Below are 21,729 nucleotides of genomic sequence, written 5' to 3'. Positions count from 1 at the left end.
ATCTCACAAAACAAACTGAGGGTTGCTGGGGGGAGGGGGTTTGGGAGAAGGGGGTGGGATTATGGACATTGGGGAGGGTATGTGCTTTGGTGAGTGCTGTGAAGTGTGTAAACCTGGTGATTCACAGACCTGTACCCCTGGGGTTAAAAATATATGTTTATAAAATATAAAAAATTAATTAAAAAAATGAAATCTTGCCATTTGCAATGACATGTATGGAACCAGAATATCATGCAAAGGGAAATAAGTCCATCAGAAAATGTCAGACACCCTATGGTTTCATTCATATGTAGAATTTAAGAAACAAAACAAATGAGCAAAGGAAAAAAAAGAGAGAGAAACAGAGAGACAAACTACAAAACAGACTCTTAACTACAGAAAACAAACTGATTGTTACCAAAATGGAGTTGGGTGGGTGGAATGGTTAAATAGGTGATGGGGATTAAGGAGTGTGCTTGTTATGATGAGCACCTAGTGTTGTACGGAACTGCTGAATCACTACATTGTACACCTGAAACTAATATTACACTATATGTTAAGTAATTGGAATGTAAATAAAACTTCGAAAAATGTACACCTTACATTTACACAATGTTGTATGTAAAATAAATCTCAATAAAAATATTTATCAAAAAATGGTACCTGTTACTGGCATAAAAACAGATACATAGATGAGTGGAACAGAGTAGAGAGCCCAGATATGAACCTTCAACTCTATGCTCAAACAATCTTCGACAAAGCAGGAAAAAACATACAGTGGAAAAAAGACAATCTCTTCAATAAATGGTGTTGGGAAAATTGGACAGCTATATGTAGAAGAAAGAAACTCGACCATTCTCTTACACCGTACACAAAGATAAACTCAAAATGGATAAAAGACCTCAACGTGAGACAGGAATCCATCAGAGTCCTAGAGGAGAACATAGGCAGGAACCTCTTCGATATCAGCCACAGCAACTTCTTTCAAGATATGTCTCCAAAGGCAAAGGAAACAAAAGCGAAAATGCATTTTTTGGGACTTCTTCAAGATCAAAAGCTTCTGCACAGCAAAGCAAACAGTCAACAAAACAAAGAGGCAACCCACGGAATAGGAGAAGATATTTGCAAATGACAGTACAGAGAAAAGGCTGATATCCAGGCTCTATAAAGAACTTCTCAAACTCAACATACACAAAACAGATAATCATGTCAAAAAATGGGCAGAAGCCATGAACAGACACTTCTCCAATGAAGACATACAAATGGCTATCAGACATATGACAAAATGTTCATCATCACTAGCCATCAGGGAGATTTAAATTAAAACCACATTGAGATACCACCTTACACCAGTTATAATGGTCAAAATTAGCAAGACAGGAAACAACGTGTGTTGGAGTGGATGTGGAGAAAGGGGAACCCTCTTGCACTGTTGGTGGCAATCCAAGTTAGTGAATCCAATTTGGAGAACAGTGTGGAGATTCCTTAAGAAATTAAAAATAGAGGTTCCCTATGACCCTGCAATTGCACTACTGGGAATTTACCCCAAAGATACAGATGCAGTGAAAAGAAGGGCCATCTGTACCCCAATGTTCATAGCAGCAATGGCCACGGTTGCAAACTGTGGAAAGAACCAAGATGCCCTTCAGCAGATGAATGGATAAGGAAGATGTGGTCCATATACACTATGGAATATTATGCCTCCATCAGAAAGGATGAATACCCAACTTTTGTAGCAACATGGACGGGACTGGAAGAGATTATGCTGAGTGAAATAAGTCAAGCAGAGAGAGTCAATTATCATATGGTTTCACTTATTTGTGGAGCATAAGAAATAACATGGAGGACATGGGGAGCTGGAGAGGAGAAGGGAGTTGAGGGAAATTGGAAGGGGAGGTGAACCATGAGAGACTATGGACTCTGAAAAACAATCTGAGGGTTTTGAAGGGCAGGGGGGCGGGGGCTGGGAGGTTGGGGGAGCCAGGTGGTGGGTATTAAGGAGGGCAAGTATTGCATGGAGCACTGGGTGTGGTGCATAAACAATGAATTCTGTTACACTGAAAAGAAATTAAATAAAAAAATTTAAAAATGGTACCTATGAGATAACAGATGCATTGATTAGCTTGATTGTCATAATCATTTCATAGTCTATATACCTACCAAATGATCACATTATACACCCTAAATATATGCAATTTTTATTTGTCAACTATACCTCAATAATGATGGAAAATAATATTTAAATATTTATGTCTGAACCTTAGGACTCAAATAATCAATTGACCTATTAAGATAAATACTGCAACCGAAATGAGTCTGTGTTTCACTACATCATTAATTTAGTAGTATCAACCATGAACTTGTCTGAAAAGAAACAAGAAAGCTCTTATTGCTTCAGGAAACTACAGCATATATAACCATAAAGAATAGAGCACAACCCTGTTGAAATCCTTGTTCCCACTACAGAATGTGAATAAGGCATGGTCTCAGCAAAATCACAAATTTCTCCATGTCATAGACCTTTAGAAATCATTCAACAGTGAGTTTCAAATCCATAAGTGTCAAAATCTTACTATACTTCCATTATTATGCTTATGTCATTGAACACCTATTCCTCTGAAGAGAAGATGAGCTTCATGGGAACAGGCCTCCTGTTTATTCATTCTTTTTATACCAAAGTTGACCTACACAAAGCAACCATCCCAAAACATTTGTTGAATTAAATTGCTTGCTAACTGGGCTTCCAGGCCCTCCTCGTCTCCCAAATCCTGCCAGTTCTTTCACAAAAATACATCTCCGCTAATGTCATTCCATTGTCCAAACCTTTATGGCTGTTCATAGTAACCTGCTTTATAGGATTATGTTCACACACCCTGGCAGGGCGTATAAGGACCCTCACACTGTTCCCTCAGCCTCTATTCCCAGTCTCAGTCCAGCCTCTCATCTTCACACACCCTCTCCAGCTATATTAGTTGTTCCTTGGACACTTTTGGATTTTTATGACTCTATGCTTTTGCAAACGTTACTTCCTCTATCTGAAAGATCCTTCCCCTCTCGTCTGCCTAGCAAACATTTGCTATTAAAGCTGTTTAAATATTACTACCTTTGCGTCTTTCCCTGACCCCTCACAGAATTAAAGTTCCCTTCGTTCGTTTTTCCATACCAAAATGGACGAAGCTAAACTCAGGGGTAAGGGAGGAGGAGAAGGAAGGAGAGAGCGTCCTGTGAACTGACTTACCTAAGCAGTGATTGCGGCACTACGCGTTAAGCACATTGTTCAAGCGGCAGTGGGAGGATGGGGTTGGTTAACCTTTCAGTCTTGAGAGGCTATGGCTGGCATCTTTCGTACAGCGTGTACGTGTGCTCCCGCGTTTGTGTTGGGGGGAAAAACAGAGAGCCCAAAAACAAAACAAACAAACAACAACAACAACAACAACAAAACCCAACAACAACAACAAAACCAGAAAGAGATCAGAAAGGAGATGGGGGGTGGGGGGACGCAGTGCAGTAAAAGCGGATGGGCGGACCCAAATTTCTTGCGCTTCACCGTTTTGCAGAGGTCTAGCTCTGCCTGTAGCGCTGTGGCAAGGGTGTGGAAGAGGAGGAAAGGGGAGGGGCTGCATTCCCTCCTAGCGTGCCCAGCCTCGACTGCCGGGCGGATCACCTTCCGCTCCAACAAGGCCAGTTCCTCCTCGCCAAGACTCACGCCCATCGTGCCAGGCAGGGCGCGCTCTGCCCCGCAGCCTTACAGGTGGTATCTGCTCCTTGAGACGGTTCCCGCCAGGCTAGGCAGTGGAGCGCCGCACAGCGTGCCTTCCTGCCTCCCAGCTCCCTGCCGGGCAGTTCAGACTCAGCGCTGGCAGGCCTGCTCGGTCGATCTTCGATCCAAAGATGCGGCGGAGCTGGAAGATGGCTCTGTCCGGGGGTCTACGGTGCTGCCGCCGAGTACTTTCCTGGGTGCCAGTGCTCGTTATTGTCCTCGTTGTGCTTTGGTCCTACTACGCCTACGTCTTTGAACTCTGCCTGGGTAAGTGGAGCTGGGCACCTACGGTGGGGAAATTATGCTCCAGCATAATTGTCTGTTGTACCCTTCACACTGGCGTCTCCCTCCCCGTGTTCTTAGCCCTCACGCTGCAGGGCTTTTTTTTTTTTTTTTTTTTTTGAGGGAAGGGAGTTGTTTGTTCTTAGCTCTCGGGAGAACTTCTCGTCTTCAGCCTTGACCTCTCACAGTATTTCTTCACAGTCTTCCCACGAGTGTCCCAGCATGTTGCCATCGCTTCCCACTGAGGGTTTTTTCCCTTATTCCCTGGCCATACCCACAAGAATCTCCTGGCACTTTCCACTAGAGCCCCCTTTTCTCATACAGGACAACCACTTGTGTCTGGTGTTCTCGTTCTGGGGGCTCCCACCCTACAGAATTGAGAAAGAACACCCTGTATCGTTAAACTGCTTGCACTATGAATCCCACCAAAGTATCCAACTAGGAGCCCCACATTTTCGCATTCCTTCCTACTAAGGAAGCCCAAAACATTTCCTGTACTCTCTTACTAGCACTCTTTTTTCCAACACTGGAATTCATCCTTTTTCCATGATCCTCTCACACTGGCTAAAGTGCTTCACAGCTTCTCCCACTTAAGACCCCACAGTATGCCTTGTTTTATCCCACTGTCTCCCCTTTTCACAAAATGAAAATGGTCCTTTTATTCTCTTTCCCTGGGGGTTTTACCATTTTGTCATCTTCTCCAGTGGAATGAGAGTCCTACAATACAACTTGTCCTGTCCTCTCACATTAAAGCCCCTGATTTTATCAGAATAAAAGGGGTTCCTTTTAGTCTTCTGCTCTCCTGTTTTGAGGAGCATTCACTCTTTTCCATTAGGGTCCTCACATTATTTTCTCACATCTCATACTAGGCACCCTGCTTTTATCACAATATAGTCATGCCTGTCCACTCTCTTCTCATATTAGTGTCCTCTTTACCTTTCCATAAGACTTTCCACAACATCTCATACAGCCCCCCAAGGGCCACTACTTTTCTAATGATACTCCCCCCTTGTTATCTTTTTTGAAAACTACTCCCCACCTCCTGCAGTTCTCTTTTATTGTTAGCCCCACATTTTGCCATCCTCTTTCTCTAAATTTTTATTATTATTATTATTATTATTATTATTATTTTATCTTATTTCCCTCTAGGGTTGTCTTTCCCCTGTCTTCTCAAACTAGGAAAACACCATCCTTTTCTACTGGGATTTCTAATATATCCTTCCCAGTCCATGGGAGCCTCATGTCTTGTCCTGTTTTATTAGACCATCCCTTTTATAAATCTAGAATTCCTCTTGTACCCTGTCCTGTCACATTATAGAGCGTTCCATCCCCTTATCTAGAAAATGGTTCCCACATCATATCTTGTGCTTTCAAACTTAGAATTCCACAGTATTTCCTGACACTTAACCACAACATCCTATCCTGTATGTTCCCCAGTTGTATCACCCCAGTCACCTATCCTTATCACTAAAGGTTTTATGGTGTTCTTACAAATTCACAATGGAGTTTTTTTTTTTAAGATTTTATTTATTTATTTGAGAGAGAATGAGTGAGAGAGAACATGCGAGAGGAGAAGGTCAGAGGGAGAAGCAGACTCCCCAAGGAGCTGGGAGCCCGATGCGGGACTCGATCCTGGAAGTCCAGGATCATGATCTGAGCCAAAGGCAGCTGCTCAACCAACTGAGCCACCCAGGTGCCCTGGAGTTTTTATATTATATCCTGTCTCCTCACAACAGACCTTCTCTTTTGCTCAACTGAGATCTCCCCTTGCCTCTATCCTCTCCCACTGAAGAATTTCCATCTCTTCTCAAAGGAGATTCACTATTAGTTATTGTCAATTCAGTATAAGAAATACAACTTCTAACTTCACAACATGTGTCCTGCAATGATCCCCATTCATTCAGTATGAAGTTCCAACTTATTTCTGGTTTCCTCACACTAGGAATCTTATTTGTCCCATTTGTCATCTATGCACTGTCAAGTCCTTCCACAATATCTTTATTTCTTTATACTAGGCTCTTAACATCTTAAAAATTATGATTAGGGTGTTGTTTTATCCAACCCCAGGACCTGACCCTTCTTACAACTTCCTTCTCTTACATATTAGACAAAATAATAGTTTACTCCAGGTAGGTGGAGATTAAGTAGGGAGCCAGGAGTTAACTGTGTTTCCCAGTATAAAAATTTCTTCTAACTGTGCATGGGAGTTTGAATTTTCTATCTCTCCTTCTTAGATTTATTACTGAAAATGTACTGAGGGGCACCTGGGTGGCTCAGTGGGTTAAAGCCTCTGCCTTTGGCTCAGGTCATGATCCCAGGGTCCTGGGATCAAGTCCTGGGATCAAGCCCTGCATTGGACTCTCTGCTCGGCAGGGAGCCTGCTTCCTCCTCTCTCTCTCTCTGCCTACCTCTCTGCCTACTTGTGATTTCTGTCTGTCAAATAAATAAATAAAATTTTTTAAAAAAAGAAAGAAAATGTACTGAGATGTTAAAAAATAAATTCAATTAGTTGCCTTTATAGATGCAAATTTAGGCTTTTTCCTTTTTATCTCAAAGTTTATTTCAAACTTTACCTCAACAATAAACCTCAGCTTTATTGATGAGTATTAAGTGGGCTATGCAATGGTTGGGAGGTTTTACTGTTCTCAGACTTCACCACTTAGCTTTTTTGAATGATTGACTACTGGGGTAAAATTTCAGCTCCAGTATTATACTATGGGCTTTGCTTCTTAGGATCAGTGCCATCATGTAAACACTACTAAGCATATTTTAAAGTTTTGCAGTACTGACTTACATGAGCTTAGCCAAGCATTCATTTTAAAAATTAATAATAGTAATGGCTGACAATTACATAGTGCTTAATCCGTTCTAGACAATGTAAATACTGTAGATATCTTAATTCTCTCTATATTAAATTACTTAGTCCTGATAATAACCATACAAAGTAGGTACCTTTATTGTCCCCATTTTACAGATGTGTAAACTGAGGCAAATATCAAACTGGAATTAGTGAAAATAGTTAAAGGAAGCTTAGAGCTTTTAAATTTTGCTTTATTTAACATATTTGCAGATTGCTTGTTATATGCCAGGTGTTGTTTTAAATGGTGCCTGTGCACGTACACCCGCCCATGCCTCCCCCTCCCCCCCCTGCCTCCCCCTCCCCCCCATGCCTCCCCCTCCCCCCCACCCGCCGACACACACAAACTCAATTCTCATAACGACCTTCTAAGGTACATTCCCATTTTAAAGATAAGAAAACTAAGGTACAGACAGATGAAAAAGGTTGCCTAGGGTCATAGAGCTAGTAAATGGCCCAACTTGGGTGGCAACCCAGGCAATATGGTTCCATAGTCCATGCTTTAACCACTATAGTGTCCTAACTCTCTGCCTTCTCTTAACAAATAGAGAAGGCAGGGCGCCTGGGTGGCTCAGTGGGTTAAGCCTCTGCCTTCGGCTCAGGTAATGGTCTCAGGGTCCTCGGATTGAGCTCCAAATCGGGCTCTCTGCTCAGTGGGGAGCCCCCCCCCCCCGCCTACTTGTGCTCTCCCTCTCTGTGTCAAATAAATAAATAAAATCTTTAGAAAAAAAACAAATACAGAAGGCAAAACTTGCAACTAGTGGGCCAAATATCGCCTGCAGATGTATTTTATTTGGTCTGCACAGTGTTTTCTTAACATTTTGCATCAGTTACCATTATTTAAAAACCAGGAGAGTAAGGTAGCCTTCACTTCAAATTCTGGCCCCACCTTCATTCTGTCATCTTCATTTTACAATTTTCTGAAACCTTGGTTTCAGAGAGGTTAAATCAAATCTTCCTAAGTCACTTGTTTAAGAAATAGTGGGGAATTGGGTGTCAAGGCTGTTTAAAACCAAAACAACACAACCAAATTAACAGTTTAAATTTCAATATGACTCAAAAAGTAATATTAAGGACCTTCTTTCTAGAAATAGAACCTGATGTCTTTATCTGTAATTTCAGGTTAGAACTCAAGCCAAAAGTGGTATTTTTGTCTTTTAAAGTTTGAATTCTGCCACTTACTAACTAGGAGATCTGCAGCAATTTGCCTACTCTTTCTCAACCAATGTTGCCTCACATGGTTCCTTCCTTATATGGTTGTTCATTTATACCACAAATATTTCCTTAGCATCTACTATATGCCATTTAGAGCATTGTTGTCAGAGTTAAAGAATATGATGCATCTGTATATCTTCTTTGAACAATGTCTGTTTATGTCTTTTGCCCATTTTTAAACATTTTTTATTTAAATTTAATTAATTAACATAAAATATATTATTGGTTTCAGAGTTACAGACCTGTGACTCATCAGTCTTATATAATACCCAGTGCTCATTACATCACATGTCCTCCTTAATTTCCATCACCCAGTTACCCCATCTGTGCACCCCCTATCCCTTCAGCAATGCTTTTGTTTCCTATCCTTAAGAGTCTCCTATGATTTGTCTCCCTCTCTGGTTTTGTCTTCTTTTATTTTTTATTTTTTTCTATCTTCCCCTATGATCCCATTTTGTTTCTTAAAGTCCACATACCAGTGAGATCCTATGATAATTGTCTTTCTCTGACTGACTTCTTTTGCTTAGCATAATACCCTCTACTTCTATCCATGTCATTGCAAATAGCAAGATTCCATTCTTTTTGATGGCTGCCTAATATTCCATTGCATGTATGTATATATGTATATATATACACATATATAAGTGTGTGTGTGTGTGTATGTATACACAGATGTGGTATGTATACACACACACACACACCCCACATCTTCTTTATCCATTCATCTGTCAGTGGACATCTGGGCTCTTTCCAATTTGGCTATTATGGATAATGATGCTATAAACATTGGGGTGCAAATGAACCCATTTTGTTTTTTAAAGTCCACATACCAGTGAGATCATATGATCATTCTTAAAGTCCACATACCAGTGAGATCCTATGATAATTGTCTTTCTCTGACTGACTTCTTTTGCTTAGCATAATACCCTCTACTTCTATCCATGTCATTGCAAATAGCAAGATTCCATTCTTTTTGATGGCTGCCTAATATTCCATTGCATGTATGTATATATGTATATATATACACATATATATATGTGTGTGTGTGTGTGTGTGTGTATGTATACACACACACACACACCACATCTTCTTTATCCATTCATCTGTCAGTGGACATCTGGGCTCTTTCCAATTTGGCTATTATGGATAATGATGCTATAAACATTGGGGTGCAAATGCCCCTTGGGATCACTATATTTGTATCTTTGGAATAAATAACCAGTAGTGCAATTGCTGGGTCATAGGGTAGCTCTATTTTAAACTTCTTGAGGAACCTCTGTACTCTTTTCCAAAGTGGCTGCTCCAACTTGCATTCCTACCAACAGTGTAGGAAGGTTCCCTTTTTTCACATCCTTACCAACATCTGTCATTTCCTGACTTTTTAAAAAAATTTTAGCCATTCTGACTGGTGTGAGGTGTCGTCTCATTGTGGTTTTGATTTGTATTTCCCTGATGCCAAGGGATATTGAGCATTTTTCATGTGTCTGTTAGCCATTTGTATGTATTCTTGGGAGAAATGTCTGCTCATGTCTTCAGACCATTTCTTGACTGGATTATTTGTTCTTTGGTTGTTGAGTTTGATAAGTTCTTTATAGATTTTGGGTACTAGTCCTTGACCCGATATGTCATTTGCAAATATTTTGTACCATTCTGTTGGTTGTCTTTTGGTTTTGTTGACTGTTCCCTTTGCTGTGTGAAAGCTTTTGATTTTGAAGTCCTAAAGTTCATTTTTGCCTTTTCGTTCCCTTGCCTTTGGAGACATGTCTAGCAAGAAGCTGCTGCTGCAGAGGTTGAAGAGGTTGCTGCCTGTGCTCTCCTCTAGGATTTTGATGGATTGCTGTCTCACATTTAGGACATTCATCCATGTTGAGTCTATTTTTATGTATGGTAGAAGGAAATGGTCCAGTTTCATTCTTCTGCATGTGGCTGTCCAATTTTCCCCAACACTCTTTGTTGAAGAGACTGTCTTTTTTCCTCAGTTATTCTTTCCTGCTTTGTCAAAGATTAATTGAACATAGGGTTGAGGGTCCATTTCTGGATTCTTTCATTCATCTATGTCTGTTTTTGTGCTAGTATTATACTGTCTTGATGATTACAGCTTTGTAAATACAACCTGAAGTCTGGAATTGTGATGCTTCAAATTTTGATTTTCTTTTTCGACATTCTTCTAGCTATTTGGCGTCTTTTCTATTTCCGTACAACTTTTAAGATTGTTTTTTTCCAGGTCTGTAAAAAATGCTGATGGTATGTTCCATCATTCCATCCATTGGAATCATTCCATTTCATCCATTGAATGGATGATTTGTTTTGGGTCGTATAGACATTTTAACATTATTCTTCCAATCCAGGAGCATGGAATGTTTTTCTATTTCTTTGTGTCTTCCTCAATTTCTTTCATAAGTATTCCGTAGTTTTCAGAGTACAGATCATTTACCTTTTCAGTTATGTTTATTCCTAGATATCTAAGGGGTTTTGGTGCAATTGTAAATGGGATCAATTCTTTGATTTCTCTTTCTTCTGCCTTATTGTCATTATATAGAAATGCAACTGACTTCTGTGCATTGGTTTTATGCCTTACTAATTTGTGGAATTTCTGTATCAGTTCTAGAAATTTTTGGGTGGAGTCTTCTTGGTTTTCTGCATAGAGCATCATGTAGTCTGGGAAGAGAAGGTTTGACTTCTTCTTTGCCAATTTAGATGCCTTTAATTTCTTTTTGTTATATGATTGCTAAGGCTAGGCCTTCCAGTACTGTGTTGAACAGCAGTGGTGAGAGTGAACATCCTTGTCATATTCCTGACCTTAAGACAAAACTTTCAGTTTTTCCCCATTGAGGATGATATTCACGGTGGGGTTTCCATATATGGTTTTTATGATATTGAGGTATGCTCCTTCAATCCGTACACTGCAGAGGGTTTTTTATCAAGAAAGGATTCTGTATTTTGTCAAATGCTTTTTCTGCATCTATTGAGAGGATTATAATGGTCTTGTCCTTTCTTTTGTTAATGTGGTGTATCACACTGATGGATTTGTGAATAGTGAACCACCTCTGCAGCCCAGGAGTAGATCCTATTTGGTGGTGGTGAGTAATCCTTTTAGTGTACTATTGGATCCTGTTAGCTAGTATCTTTGTAAGAATTTTTATAGCCATGTTCATCAGGGATATTGCTTGTAAATCTCCTTTTTGCTGGGCTCCTTTTTTGGTTTGGGGATCAAGGTAATGCTTCCCTTGTAGAAATTTTCCTTTTTTCTTTTTTTTGAAACAGCTTCAGAAGAAAAGGTATTAATTCTTCTTTAAATGTTTTGTAGAATTCCCCTGGGAGGCCATCTGGCCCTGGACTCTTGTTTATTGGGTGATTTTTTATTACTGTTTCAATTTCTTTTTTTTTTTTAAGATTTTATTTATTTATTTGACAGAGAGAAAGATCACAAGTAGGCAGAGAGGCAGAGAGGCGGGGCGGGGAGGGGAGGCAGTTACCCTGCTGAGTAGAGAGCCCAGTGTAGGACTTGATCCCGGGACCCTGAGATCATTACCTGAGCAGAAGGCAGAGGCTTAACCCACTGAGCCACCCAGGCGCCCCCTTACTGTTTTAATTTCATAGCTGATTAGGAGTCTGTTCAGGTTTTCTGTATCTTTCTGTTTAAGTTTTGGTAATTTGTATGTTTGCAGGAATGCGTCCGTTTTTTCCAGATTGCCTAATTTGTTGTCATATAATTGCTCATAATATTCTCTTACAGTTGTATTTCTTCAGTGTTGGTTGTGATTTCTCCTCTTTCACTCTTGATTTTATTCATTTGGGTCCTTTCACTTTTCTTTTTGATAAATTTGGCTAAGGGTTTATCTATCTTATTAATTTGAAAGAACTAGCTCCTAGTTTCTTTTATCTGTCCTTTTTTTTTTTTCTTTCTGTATCATTGATTTCTGCTCTAATCTTTGTTATTTCTCTTTTCCACCTGGATTTTGGCTTTATTTGCTGTTCTTTTTCCAGCTCCTTTTTGTATAAGTTTATGTTGTATATTTGAGACTTTTCTTGTTTTTTGAGAAGGGCCTTTATGTCTATTTATTTCCTGCTTAGGACCACCTTTGCTGTATCCCAAAGGTTCTGAACTATCTTGTTTTCATTTTCATTTGTTTACATGTATTTTTTTAATTGTTCTTTTATCCCTGGTTGACCCATTCATTCTTTACTAGCATGCTCCTTAACCTCCATGTGGTTTTGTTCTTTCCATTTTTTCTCATGTGATTAAGTTCAAGTTTTAAAGCACTGTGGTCTGAAAATATGCATGGTATGATCTCAGTCTTTTTGTACCAGTTGACATCTGATTTGTGATCTATTCTGTAGGATATTTCATGTGCACTGGAGAAGAATATGTATTCTGTTGTTTTAGGATGAAATGCTCTGACTATATCTGTAAAGTCTATCTGGTCCAGTGTGTCATTTAAAGCCCTTGTTTCCCTGTTGATCTTCTGCTTAGATAATTTGTCCATTGCTGTGAGTGGGGTGTTAAAATCCACTACTAGGATTGTATTATTATCAAAGTATTTTTAAAAATTTTGTTATTAATTGGTTTATACAGTTGGTTGCTCCCTAGTTAGGGACATAACTATTTAAAATTCTTAGATCTTGTTGGATAGACCCTTTTATTATGATATAGTGTCTTTCTTAATTCCCTATTTCAGTCTTTGGTTTGAAATCTAGTTTGTCAGATATAAGTATGGCTACTCCAGCTTTCTTTTGATGTCCATTTGAATGATAAATTGTTCTCTACCCCCTTACTTTCAATCTGAAAGTGTCTTTGGTTATAAGATGAGTCTCTTATACAATGCATTTCGATGGGTCTTGTTTTTCAATCCAATCTGATACCCTGTGTTTTTTGATTAGAGCTTTTTGTCCATATTCATTCATAGTAATTATTGAAAGATATGAATTTACTGTCATTTTATGACCTGTAAAGCTGTTTCTGTAGATTGTATCTGTTCCTTTCTGTTCTTTGTTACTTTTGGGCTCTCTTTCTGCTCAGAGGATCTCCTCTAATATTTCTTGCAGGGCTGGTTTAGTGTTCACAAATTCCTTTAGTTTTGTTTTTCCCAGAAACTATCTCTCCTATTCTGAATGACAGGCTTGCTGGATAAAGTATTCTTGGCTGCAGAGTTTTCCCACTTAGCCAGTCCTTCCGGGCCTGGCAGGTCTCTTTGGACAGGTTTGCTTCCAGCTTTATCTTTTTATCCTTGTCGGTTAAGGATTTTTTCCAGAGCTGCTTTCAGGATTTTCTCTTTACTTCTGAAATATTCAAGTTTCACTATTGTATGTCAAGGTGTTGACTTATTTTTATTGATTTTTGAGGGGGGTTCAGTATGCCTCCTGGACTTGAATGCCTGTTTCCTTCCCCAGATTAGGGAAGTTCTCAGTTATAATTTGTTCAAATAAACCTTCTGCCCCCCTTCATCTTCTGGGTCCCTTATTATTTGAATATTATTTTGCTTTATGGTATCTCGATTTCTCTCATTCTCCCTTCATGTTCTAATAGCTGTGTTTCTCTCTTTTCTCAGCTTCCTTGTTTTATATATCCCTGACTTCTACATCCCTGCCTCTGTCTTCTGTCTCATTTATACTAGCTGTTAGAGCCTCCATTTTTTACTGCATCTCAGGAATTGCATTTTTAATTTCAACCTGATTAGATTTTATTTCTACAGTGAGGGATTTTCTACTGTCTTCTCTGCTTTTTTCCATCCCAGCCAGTGTCTTTATAATTTTTGTTCTGATTTCTAGTTCTGATGTCTTACTTATAACCATATTGATTAATTCCCAGAAGTGAGTACTTCTACCTGTTCTTTCTTTTGGGTTGAGTTTCTTCATCTCATCAGTATGTCCAGAAATGAATAAAAGAAAGAGAGAGAAAAAGCAAAATTAATAACAACACCAGAAAAATACAAACAAAACTAACCAGAAGAAAATGGAACCAGATCAAAATAATAAAAAAGCCAAAAAAGAAGTAAAGCAAAACAAGACAAACTAGATCCTGGGGGATTTTGGTTTGTTTGGTTTGTTTGATAAAGGAAACTAGACCTCAAAGTAGAAAAGAGAGAAAAACTTATATATATAAAAACACAGTAAAATACAATGAAGGAAACCAAAAATTTTATATATATATATATATATATATATATATATATAATGTTAAGATAAACATGAAAAAAGAATTTAAAAAATAAGAAAATAGCTGGAAAAATAAAACTAAAAGACAAAAGATAATAGTAAAAATAGTATATATAGTAATAATAATAGTATATATGTATATATGCTATATATATAAGAATAATAGTAATAGTGATTAAAAAAGTAATAAAAAATGAATGCCATATTTTGTTTCTCCCAAGTACTGAAGGATTGCCATTCTCTATGATCAGTAAACTTCATGCCAGTGAATTGTTCCTACTGTTCTTGTGGGGGGAGGGACCTGTTACACTGATTCTCAGACGTACATGCCCAGGTAGAATTGCGTTCCCCTTGCCAGAGGGTGGGCTCAGTGTAAGGGGCTGCAGATTGTACTGTGCGGTGCTGTTTTCCTCCCTGAGGGCTTTCAGCACCAAAGGGGGAGATTAAAATGGCAGCACCCCGACCTCTAGCCCCGGAGCTTAAATATTGCTACTTGACTCTTCAGTGAGCCCTCACAGATAAGCAGTCAATCTCTCTTGTCTCCCTGGTTTCTGCTTGAACTCTGTGTTCACTCAGCCTGTGACTGGGCATTTTTATCTCAGGCACATGTCACAGTTTCTAGTCTTCGAACTTTATGGACTCCTGTGGTGTGAACCCACACCATTCCTCCTGGGGGAGGGAGGGGAGTCTCACTGCACTTCTGCCTTTTGCTGGGCCTCTGCCTGGAGAATAGCTTCTTGACCTTGTAGCAGTTTGCAGCTTATGGCAACACTGAGCAGAAAGTTGGTGCCTAGACCCTCCATTTTCAACTGGTTTCCCCACTCTGAAGCCTGGAAACTGCCACATTCAGTCACCCCTGTTCTTGTGATCCCAGGGATCACAATACCACACTGTCCCACCTGAGATTCTGCCCTGCTTCACCACCTGCTCACCTTTAAGCCATGGATGCTCCACACTGTAGCAGACTTATAAAAGTTCTGATTTTGCACTCCACTGCTCAAATACTTTGTAGTGGTTTCTTTAAGCTAGCTCCTGCCCCTCTTCCGTATCTTCAGATGTATCACCCCAGATTCATAGCTCCAGACCTCCTACTTTCCAAAAAGTGGTCACTTTTCTATTTGTAGAATTACAGAAATTCTGTTCTCAGATACCTGATTTATTTTACATTTGTTCAGAATGATTTGGTAACTACCTAGCTGAATTACAGGGATCAGGTGAAATTAAGTTTCCTTATTCCTCTGCCATCTTAACTCCTGGGATCTCAGTTCAGAATCTTTTTAAAAATTTCCTTTTCTGATTTTTCTTTGCTATTGCACAGAAATAAAACTATGTACTCTTGATCTTATATTCTGTAATTTCACTGAATTTGCTTATTAGCTCTAAGAGGTTTTTCAGTTGTTCCTTAGAATTATTTTTTTTTAAAGATTTTATTTATTTATTTGACAGAGAGAGAGATCACAAGTAGGCCGAGAGTCAGGCAGAGAGAGAGAGAGAGAGAAGCAGGCTCCCGCTGAGCAAAGAGCCCAATGCGGGGCTCGATCCCAGGACACTGAGATCATGACCTGAGCCGAAGGCAGCGGCTTAATCCACTGAGCCACCCAGGCGCCCCTAGAATTATTTATACAGTAGGATCACATCATCTGTGAATAGAAATAATTTCATTCCTTCTTTCCAATTTGTTTTTTTTTTCTTTTTCTTGGTCTTATTGCACTGCCTAAAACTTTAAGTACAACATGAACAGAAGTGGTAAAAACAGGTATCCTTTCCTTGTTTCTTATCTGAAGCAAAAACTTTTTAGTCTTTTTTCATTGAGTATACTGTTAGCTGTGTGTTTTTCATAAATGCCCTTTATCAAGTTAAGAAAGTTCACTTCTATTCCTAATTTCTTTTTTCAAAAACACATTTATTTCTAGTATAGTTAACATGAAATGTTATATTAGTTTCAGGTATACAATATAGCGATTCAATAATTCTATACATTACTCCATGCTCATCATCACACTTGCACTCCTTAATCCCCATCACCTATTTCACCCATTTCTCCCCCCAGCCTACCCTCTGGCAACCATCAGTTTTTTATCTTTAGTTAAGAGTCAAGTTTCTTGGTTTCTCTCTCTCTCTCTTTTTCCAGTGCTTGCTAGCTCTGTTTCTTACATTCTACCTATGAATGAAATCATAAGGTATTTGTTGTCTATCTCTTACGTGTTTTGCTTAGCATTATATTCTCTACCTCTGTCCATTTTGTTGCAAATGGCAATATTTAATTCTTATTTATGGCTGAATAATATTCCATTGAACAAATATATACCATATCTTTAGCTATTCGACTATTGATGAACACTTAGGCTGCTTCCATAGTTTGGCTGTTTTAAATAATGCTGCAATAAACATAGGAATGCATGTATCTTTTTGGATTAGTGTTTTTGCATTTTTGCTGTCAATATCCAGTAGTGTGCTTACTGGATCACAGTGTAGTTCTATTTTAAACTTTTTGAAGAACTTCCATACTAGATTAAAGGCCTAAATGTTTTTGTTTCACTTGCCTTTGGAGACATGTCTTAAAAGGACTTCAACATAAAAAGCTTCAGCACACCAAAATAAACAGTCAACAAAACTAAGAGGCAGCCCATAGAATGGGAGAGGATATTTGCAAATGACATTACAAAGGGCTGATATCCAAGATCTATAAAGAACTTCTCAAACTCAATACTCAAAAAACTAATAACCCAGTAAAAAAAAATGGATAGAAGACATGAACAGACATTTCTCCAAAAAAGACATACAAATAGCTAACAGACACATGAAAAAATAATCAACATCACTAGCCATCAGGGAGATTCAAATCAAAACCACAATGAGATACCACCTTACACAGAATGGCCAAAATTAACAAAACAGGAAACAATTAATATTGGTGAAGTTATGGAGAAAGGGGGACCCTCTTACACTGTTTGTGGGAATGCAAGCTGGTGTAGCCACTCTCGAAAACAGCATGGAGTTTCCTCAAGATGTTAAATAGAGCTACCCTACGACCCAGCAATTGCACTACTAGGTATTTACCCCAAAGATACAGATGTAGTGAAAAGAAGAGCCATATGCACCCCAATGTTCACAGTAGCAATGTCCACAATAGCCAAATTGCAGAAGGAGCCAAGATGCCCTTCAACAGACTAATGGATAAAGAAGATGTGGTCCATATCTACAATGGAATATTACTGAACCTTCAGTAAGGATGAATACCCACCATTTGCATCAACATGGATGGAACTGGAGTGGATTATACTAAGTGAAATAAGTCAAGCAGAGAGAGCCATAAGGAATAACATGGAAGACATTAGGAGAAGGAAGGGGAAAATGAAGGGGGGGGGGGAATCAGAGAGGGAGATGAACCATGAGAGACGATGGATGCTGGGAAACAAACAGTCTTTCGGGGGGGTGGGTAGGGGGATGGGTTAGCCCAGTGATGGGTATTAAGGAGGGCATGTATTGCATGGAGCACTGGGTGTTATACGCAAACAATGAATCATGGAACACTATATGAAAAACTAATGATGTACTACAGTGACTAACATAACACAATAAGAGAAAAAGAAAAGCCTAAATGTGAGGCCTGAAGCCATAAAAATCCTAGAAGAGAACACAACCAATAATTTCTCTGACATCAACCATGGCAACATTTTTTTAGATCTGTCTCCTGAGGCAATAGAAATAAAAGCAAAAATATGCTATGGGACTATGTCAAAATAAAAAGCTTCTGTACAGCAAAGAAAACAACCAACAAAACTAAAAGGCAACCTACTAAATGGGAGAAGATATTTGCAAATGACATATCTGATAAAAGATTAGTATCCAAAACATATAAAGAACTGATACAACTCAACACCCACAAAACAATCCATTTAAAAGACGGGCAGAAGACATGAGGAGACATCTCTCCAAAGAAGACATCCACATGGCCAACAGACACCTGAAAAATGGTCAACATGACTCATCATTAGGAAAATGCAAATCAAAACCACAATGAGATATTACCCCACACCTGTCAGAATAGCTAAAATCAAAAACAGAAGAAACAACAAGCATTGAAAAGGATGTGGAGAAAAAGAAAACCTCGTGCATTATTCCTAGTTTCTTGACTATTTTTTATCCATAAAAGTTTGTGGTATCTTGTCAAATACTTTTCTAGCATCAGTGGAGATGATTGTATTTTTTTTTCCTTTATTCTCTTAATGTAGGGTATTACATGATTGATTTTCATATGTTGAAGTAGACTTATATTTCTTGGATACATCTCACTTGACCATGATGTATAATCCTGTAATAGGCCGCTGAATTTGGTTTGCTGGTAATTTTTCAGTAGTGTTACATCTGTATATTCATGAGATGTTTGTAAGTTGTTTCCTTTTCTTGTGATATCTTTATCCACCACAGGTATAAGGGTAATGCTGGCATTATAGAGTAAGCTAGGAAGTGTTCTGTCTTTGATTTTTTTTAACAGTTTGAGAAGGATGGATGTTTATTATTCTTTAAGTATTTGGACAATTTACCACTGAATCTATCTGGTCTTGGATTTTTTTTTTTTTGTTGGGAGGTTTTTGATTATTGAGTCAATCTTTTTACTTTTTGTGTCTGCTCAGATTTTCTTTCTTCTTAACTCAGTTTTGGTAGTTTCTGTGTTTTCAGGAATTTGTCCATTTCATTTAGGTTACCCAATTTGTTCATGCATAATTGATCCTATTCTATTATAATCCTTTCTATTTATGTAACTTCTCTATTGCTATCTCCACTGTATTTCTGATATTAGTAACTCGAGTCCTATCTCCCGACCTGGCTAGTTGAGGGTTTGTCAATTCTGTTGATTTTTTTCAAGGTCCCAACTTTCAGTTTCATTAATTCTATTGTTTTTGAGTTCTCTATTTTGTTTTTCTCAAGTCTTCATTATATCCTTCCTTCTGCTAGCTTTGAATTTAGTTTTCTCTTCTGTTTTAGTTCCTTAAGGTATAAAGTAAGATGATTGATTTTATATTTTTGCTCTTTAATAATGTAGGCATTTAAAGCCATAAATTTGGGGCACCTGCCTGGCTCATTCGGTTGAGCATCTGCCTTTGGTACAGATCATGACCCAGGGTACTGGGACTGAGCCTTGCATCAGGCTCCTGCTCAGCGGAGGTCTGCTTCTCCCTCTCCCTCTGTGCTCTCTCTCTCTCATGTAAATAAATAAAATCTTTAGAAAAAAAATAAAGCCATAAATTTACCTCTTGAGTACAGCTTTTACTGTATATCCTGTTAGATTTGGTATGTTGTGTTAATATAGTCATTCATCTCAAAGTATTTTCTTTGTCACTTGTCATTTATTCCTTGATCCATTGCTTAATAGTATATTTTTTAGCAAAACATACACTTGTTGAGTCACAATGTATGCCTGCAACTGATAAAACATTGTGTCAACCATACTCAAATTAAAAAAAATTAAGAATACATGAAGTAAATATAGCAAAATATTAAGACCTTCATATCCTGATTAGATATAAATTTTAAAATGAGCTTATTGTTTAATTTCCCCATATTTTAAATTTTATAGTTTTTACTATTATTCATTTCCAGTTTAATTCCATTGTGTCATAAAAGAAACTTTGTATCATTTCAATCTTTTAAATTTATTGAGATTTGTTTTGTATTATATTATATGGTTTAAAGTGGAAAATGTTCCATGTACATTTGAGAAGAATGTGTATTTTTCTGTTGTTGGGTTCAGTGTTTTCAGGTATCTGTTATACTGATTGGTTTATAATGTTGTTCAAGTCCTCTATTTTCTTACTGATCCTCTCTCTAGTTTTTCTTTAGTCTCAAGGTAAAATTTTAATACAATCTGCTGTTCCCTTAAATTATGTTACATGTTACATTCCTCATCCCAATCACCTATTTATCCCATCCCCTCCCACTTCACCTCTGGTAACCTTTAGTTTCTTCTCTATAGTTAAGAGGCTGTTTCTTGGTTTGCCTCTATATTTTATTCCCCTTTGCTCTTTTGTTTTGTTTTTTAAATTCCACATATGTGTGAAATCATATGATATTTCTCTTTCTCTGACAAACTTATTTTGCTTACTGTAATACTCTGTAGTGCTATCCATGTTGTTGCAAATGTCACAATTTCATTCCTTTTTATGGCTGAATACTATTGCATTATGTATATATACACACCACATCTTCTTTATCCATTCATAAGTTGCTGGACAATTGGGCTGTTTCTATAATTTTCCTATTCTAGATAATGCTGCTGTAAACATCAGTGTGCCTATATCCCTTAGAATTAGTATTTTTGTATTTTGGGCGTAAACACCTAATATTGTAATTGTTGGATCTTTGTGTAGAACTATTTTAAATTTTTGAGGAACCTCCTTCTCTTTCCCAGAGTGGGTGCACAAGTTTGCATTTCTACCAGCAGTGCAAGAGGGTTCCCGTTTCTCCACATCCTTGCCAATACCTGTTGTTCCTTGTGTTGTTGATTCTAGCCATTCTGACAGGTGTGACATACACCATTGTCATTTTAATTTTCATTTTCCTGATAATTAGTGATGTAAAGCATCTTTTCATGTATTTGTTGGCCATCTGGATGTCTTCTTTGGAAAAATTTCTGTTCATGTTCTTTGCCCATTTTCTAATTGGATTATTTATTTTTCAGTGTTGGATTTTTTATACATTTTTTATATATGTTGGATACTCTTTATTACAAATGTCATTTGCAAATATCTTCTCCCCTTCCACAGATTACCTTTTAGTTTTGTGGATTGTTGCCTTCACTATGCAGAAGCTTTTTATTTTGATGAAGTCCTAATAGTTTATTTTTACTTTTTTTTCCCTTGCCTTGATTTTAGTCATTCTGAAATGTGTGAAATGGTATCTCATTGTAGTTTTGATTTGCATTTTCCTGATGATGAGTGATATTGAGCATCTTTTCATGGGTGTGTTGGTCATCTGTATGTCTTTGGAAAAATGTCTATTCATGTTTTCTGCACATTTTTAAATCAAATTATTTGGTTTTTGGGTGCTGAATTTCCTGAGTTCTTTATATATTTTGGATATTAACCCTTTATCAGATATGTCGTTAGCAAATATGTTCTCTCATTCCATAGGTTGCCTTTTAATTTTGCTGATTATTTCCTTCATGGTGTAGAAGCTTTTTATCTTAATGAAGTCCTGGTAGTTTATTTTTGCTTTTGTTTTCCTTGCCCCAGGAGACATATCTCGAAAGGAATTGCCATGCCAATATTGAAGACATTACTGCCTGTGTCCATTTCTAGGATTTTGACGATTTCAGTTTTTTCATTTAGATCTTTAATGAATTTTTAAAAGATTTATTTATATTAGAGAGAAAGAGAGAGCAGGGAGAGGGGCAGAGAGAGAGAGAGAGAGTCTTAAGCAGACTCCACCTTGAACATGGAACCCAACATGGGGCTCAGTTTCATGACCCTGAGATCAT

At 38.0% G+C, this 21,729-nt stretch overlaps 1 protein-coding gene across 2 annotated transcripts in view; it reads left to right on the top strand.

The window, feature by feature from the left end:
* The first annotated feature begins 3,610 nt into the window (after positions 1-3,610).
* The window catches only part of ZDHHC15 (zinc finger DHHC-type palmitoyltransferase 15), a 192,731-nt gene continuing 174,612 nt past the window's right edge, over positions 3,611-21,729 (top strand). Inside the window, exon 1 of one of the 2 annotated variants that reach the window (XM_032329658.1) lies at positions 3,611-4,006. In XM_032329658.1, coding sequence (XP_032185549.1) covers positions 3,871-4,006 — 136 coding nt within the window. In that variant the 5' untranslated portion in view covers positions 3,611-3,870. The remainder of the gene's footprint in view (positions 4,007-21,729) is intronic. The other variant, XM_032329659.1, reaches the window with a different exon arrangement.

Source organism: Mustela erminea, chromosome X (genome assembly GCF_009829155.1).
Source record: "Mustela erminea isolate mMusErm1 chromosome X, mMusErm1.Pri, whole genome shotgun sequence".
In the NCBI taxonomy this organism is placed as follows: Eukaryota; Metazoa; Chordata; class Mammalia; order Carnivora; family Mustelidae; genus Mustela; species Mustela erminea.
The sequence above is the reverse complement of the archived record's forward strand: the minus strand, read 5'-3'. Positions and strand labels throughout refer to the sequence as shown.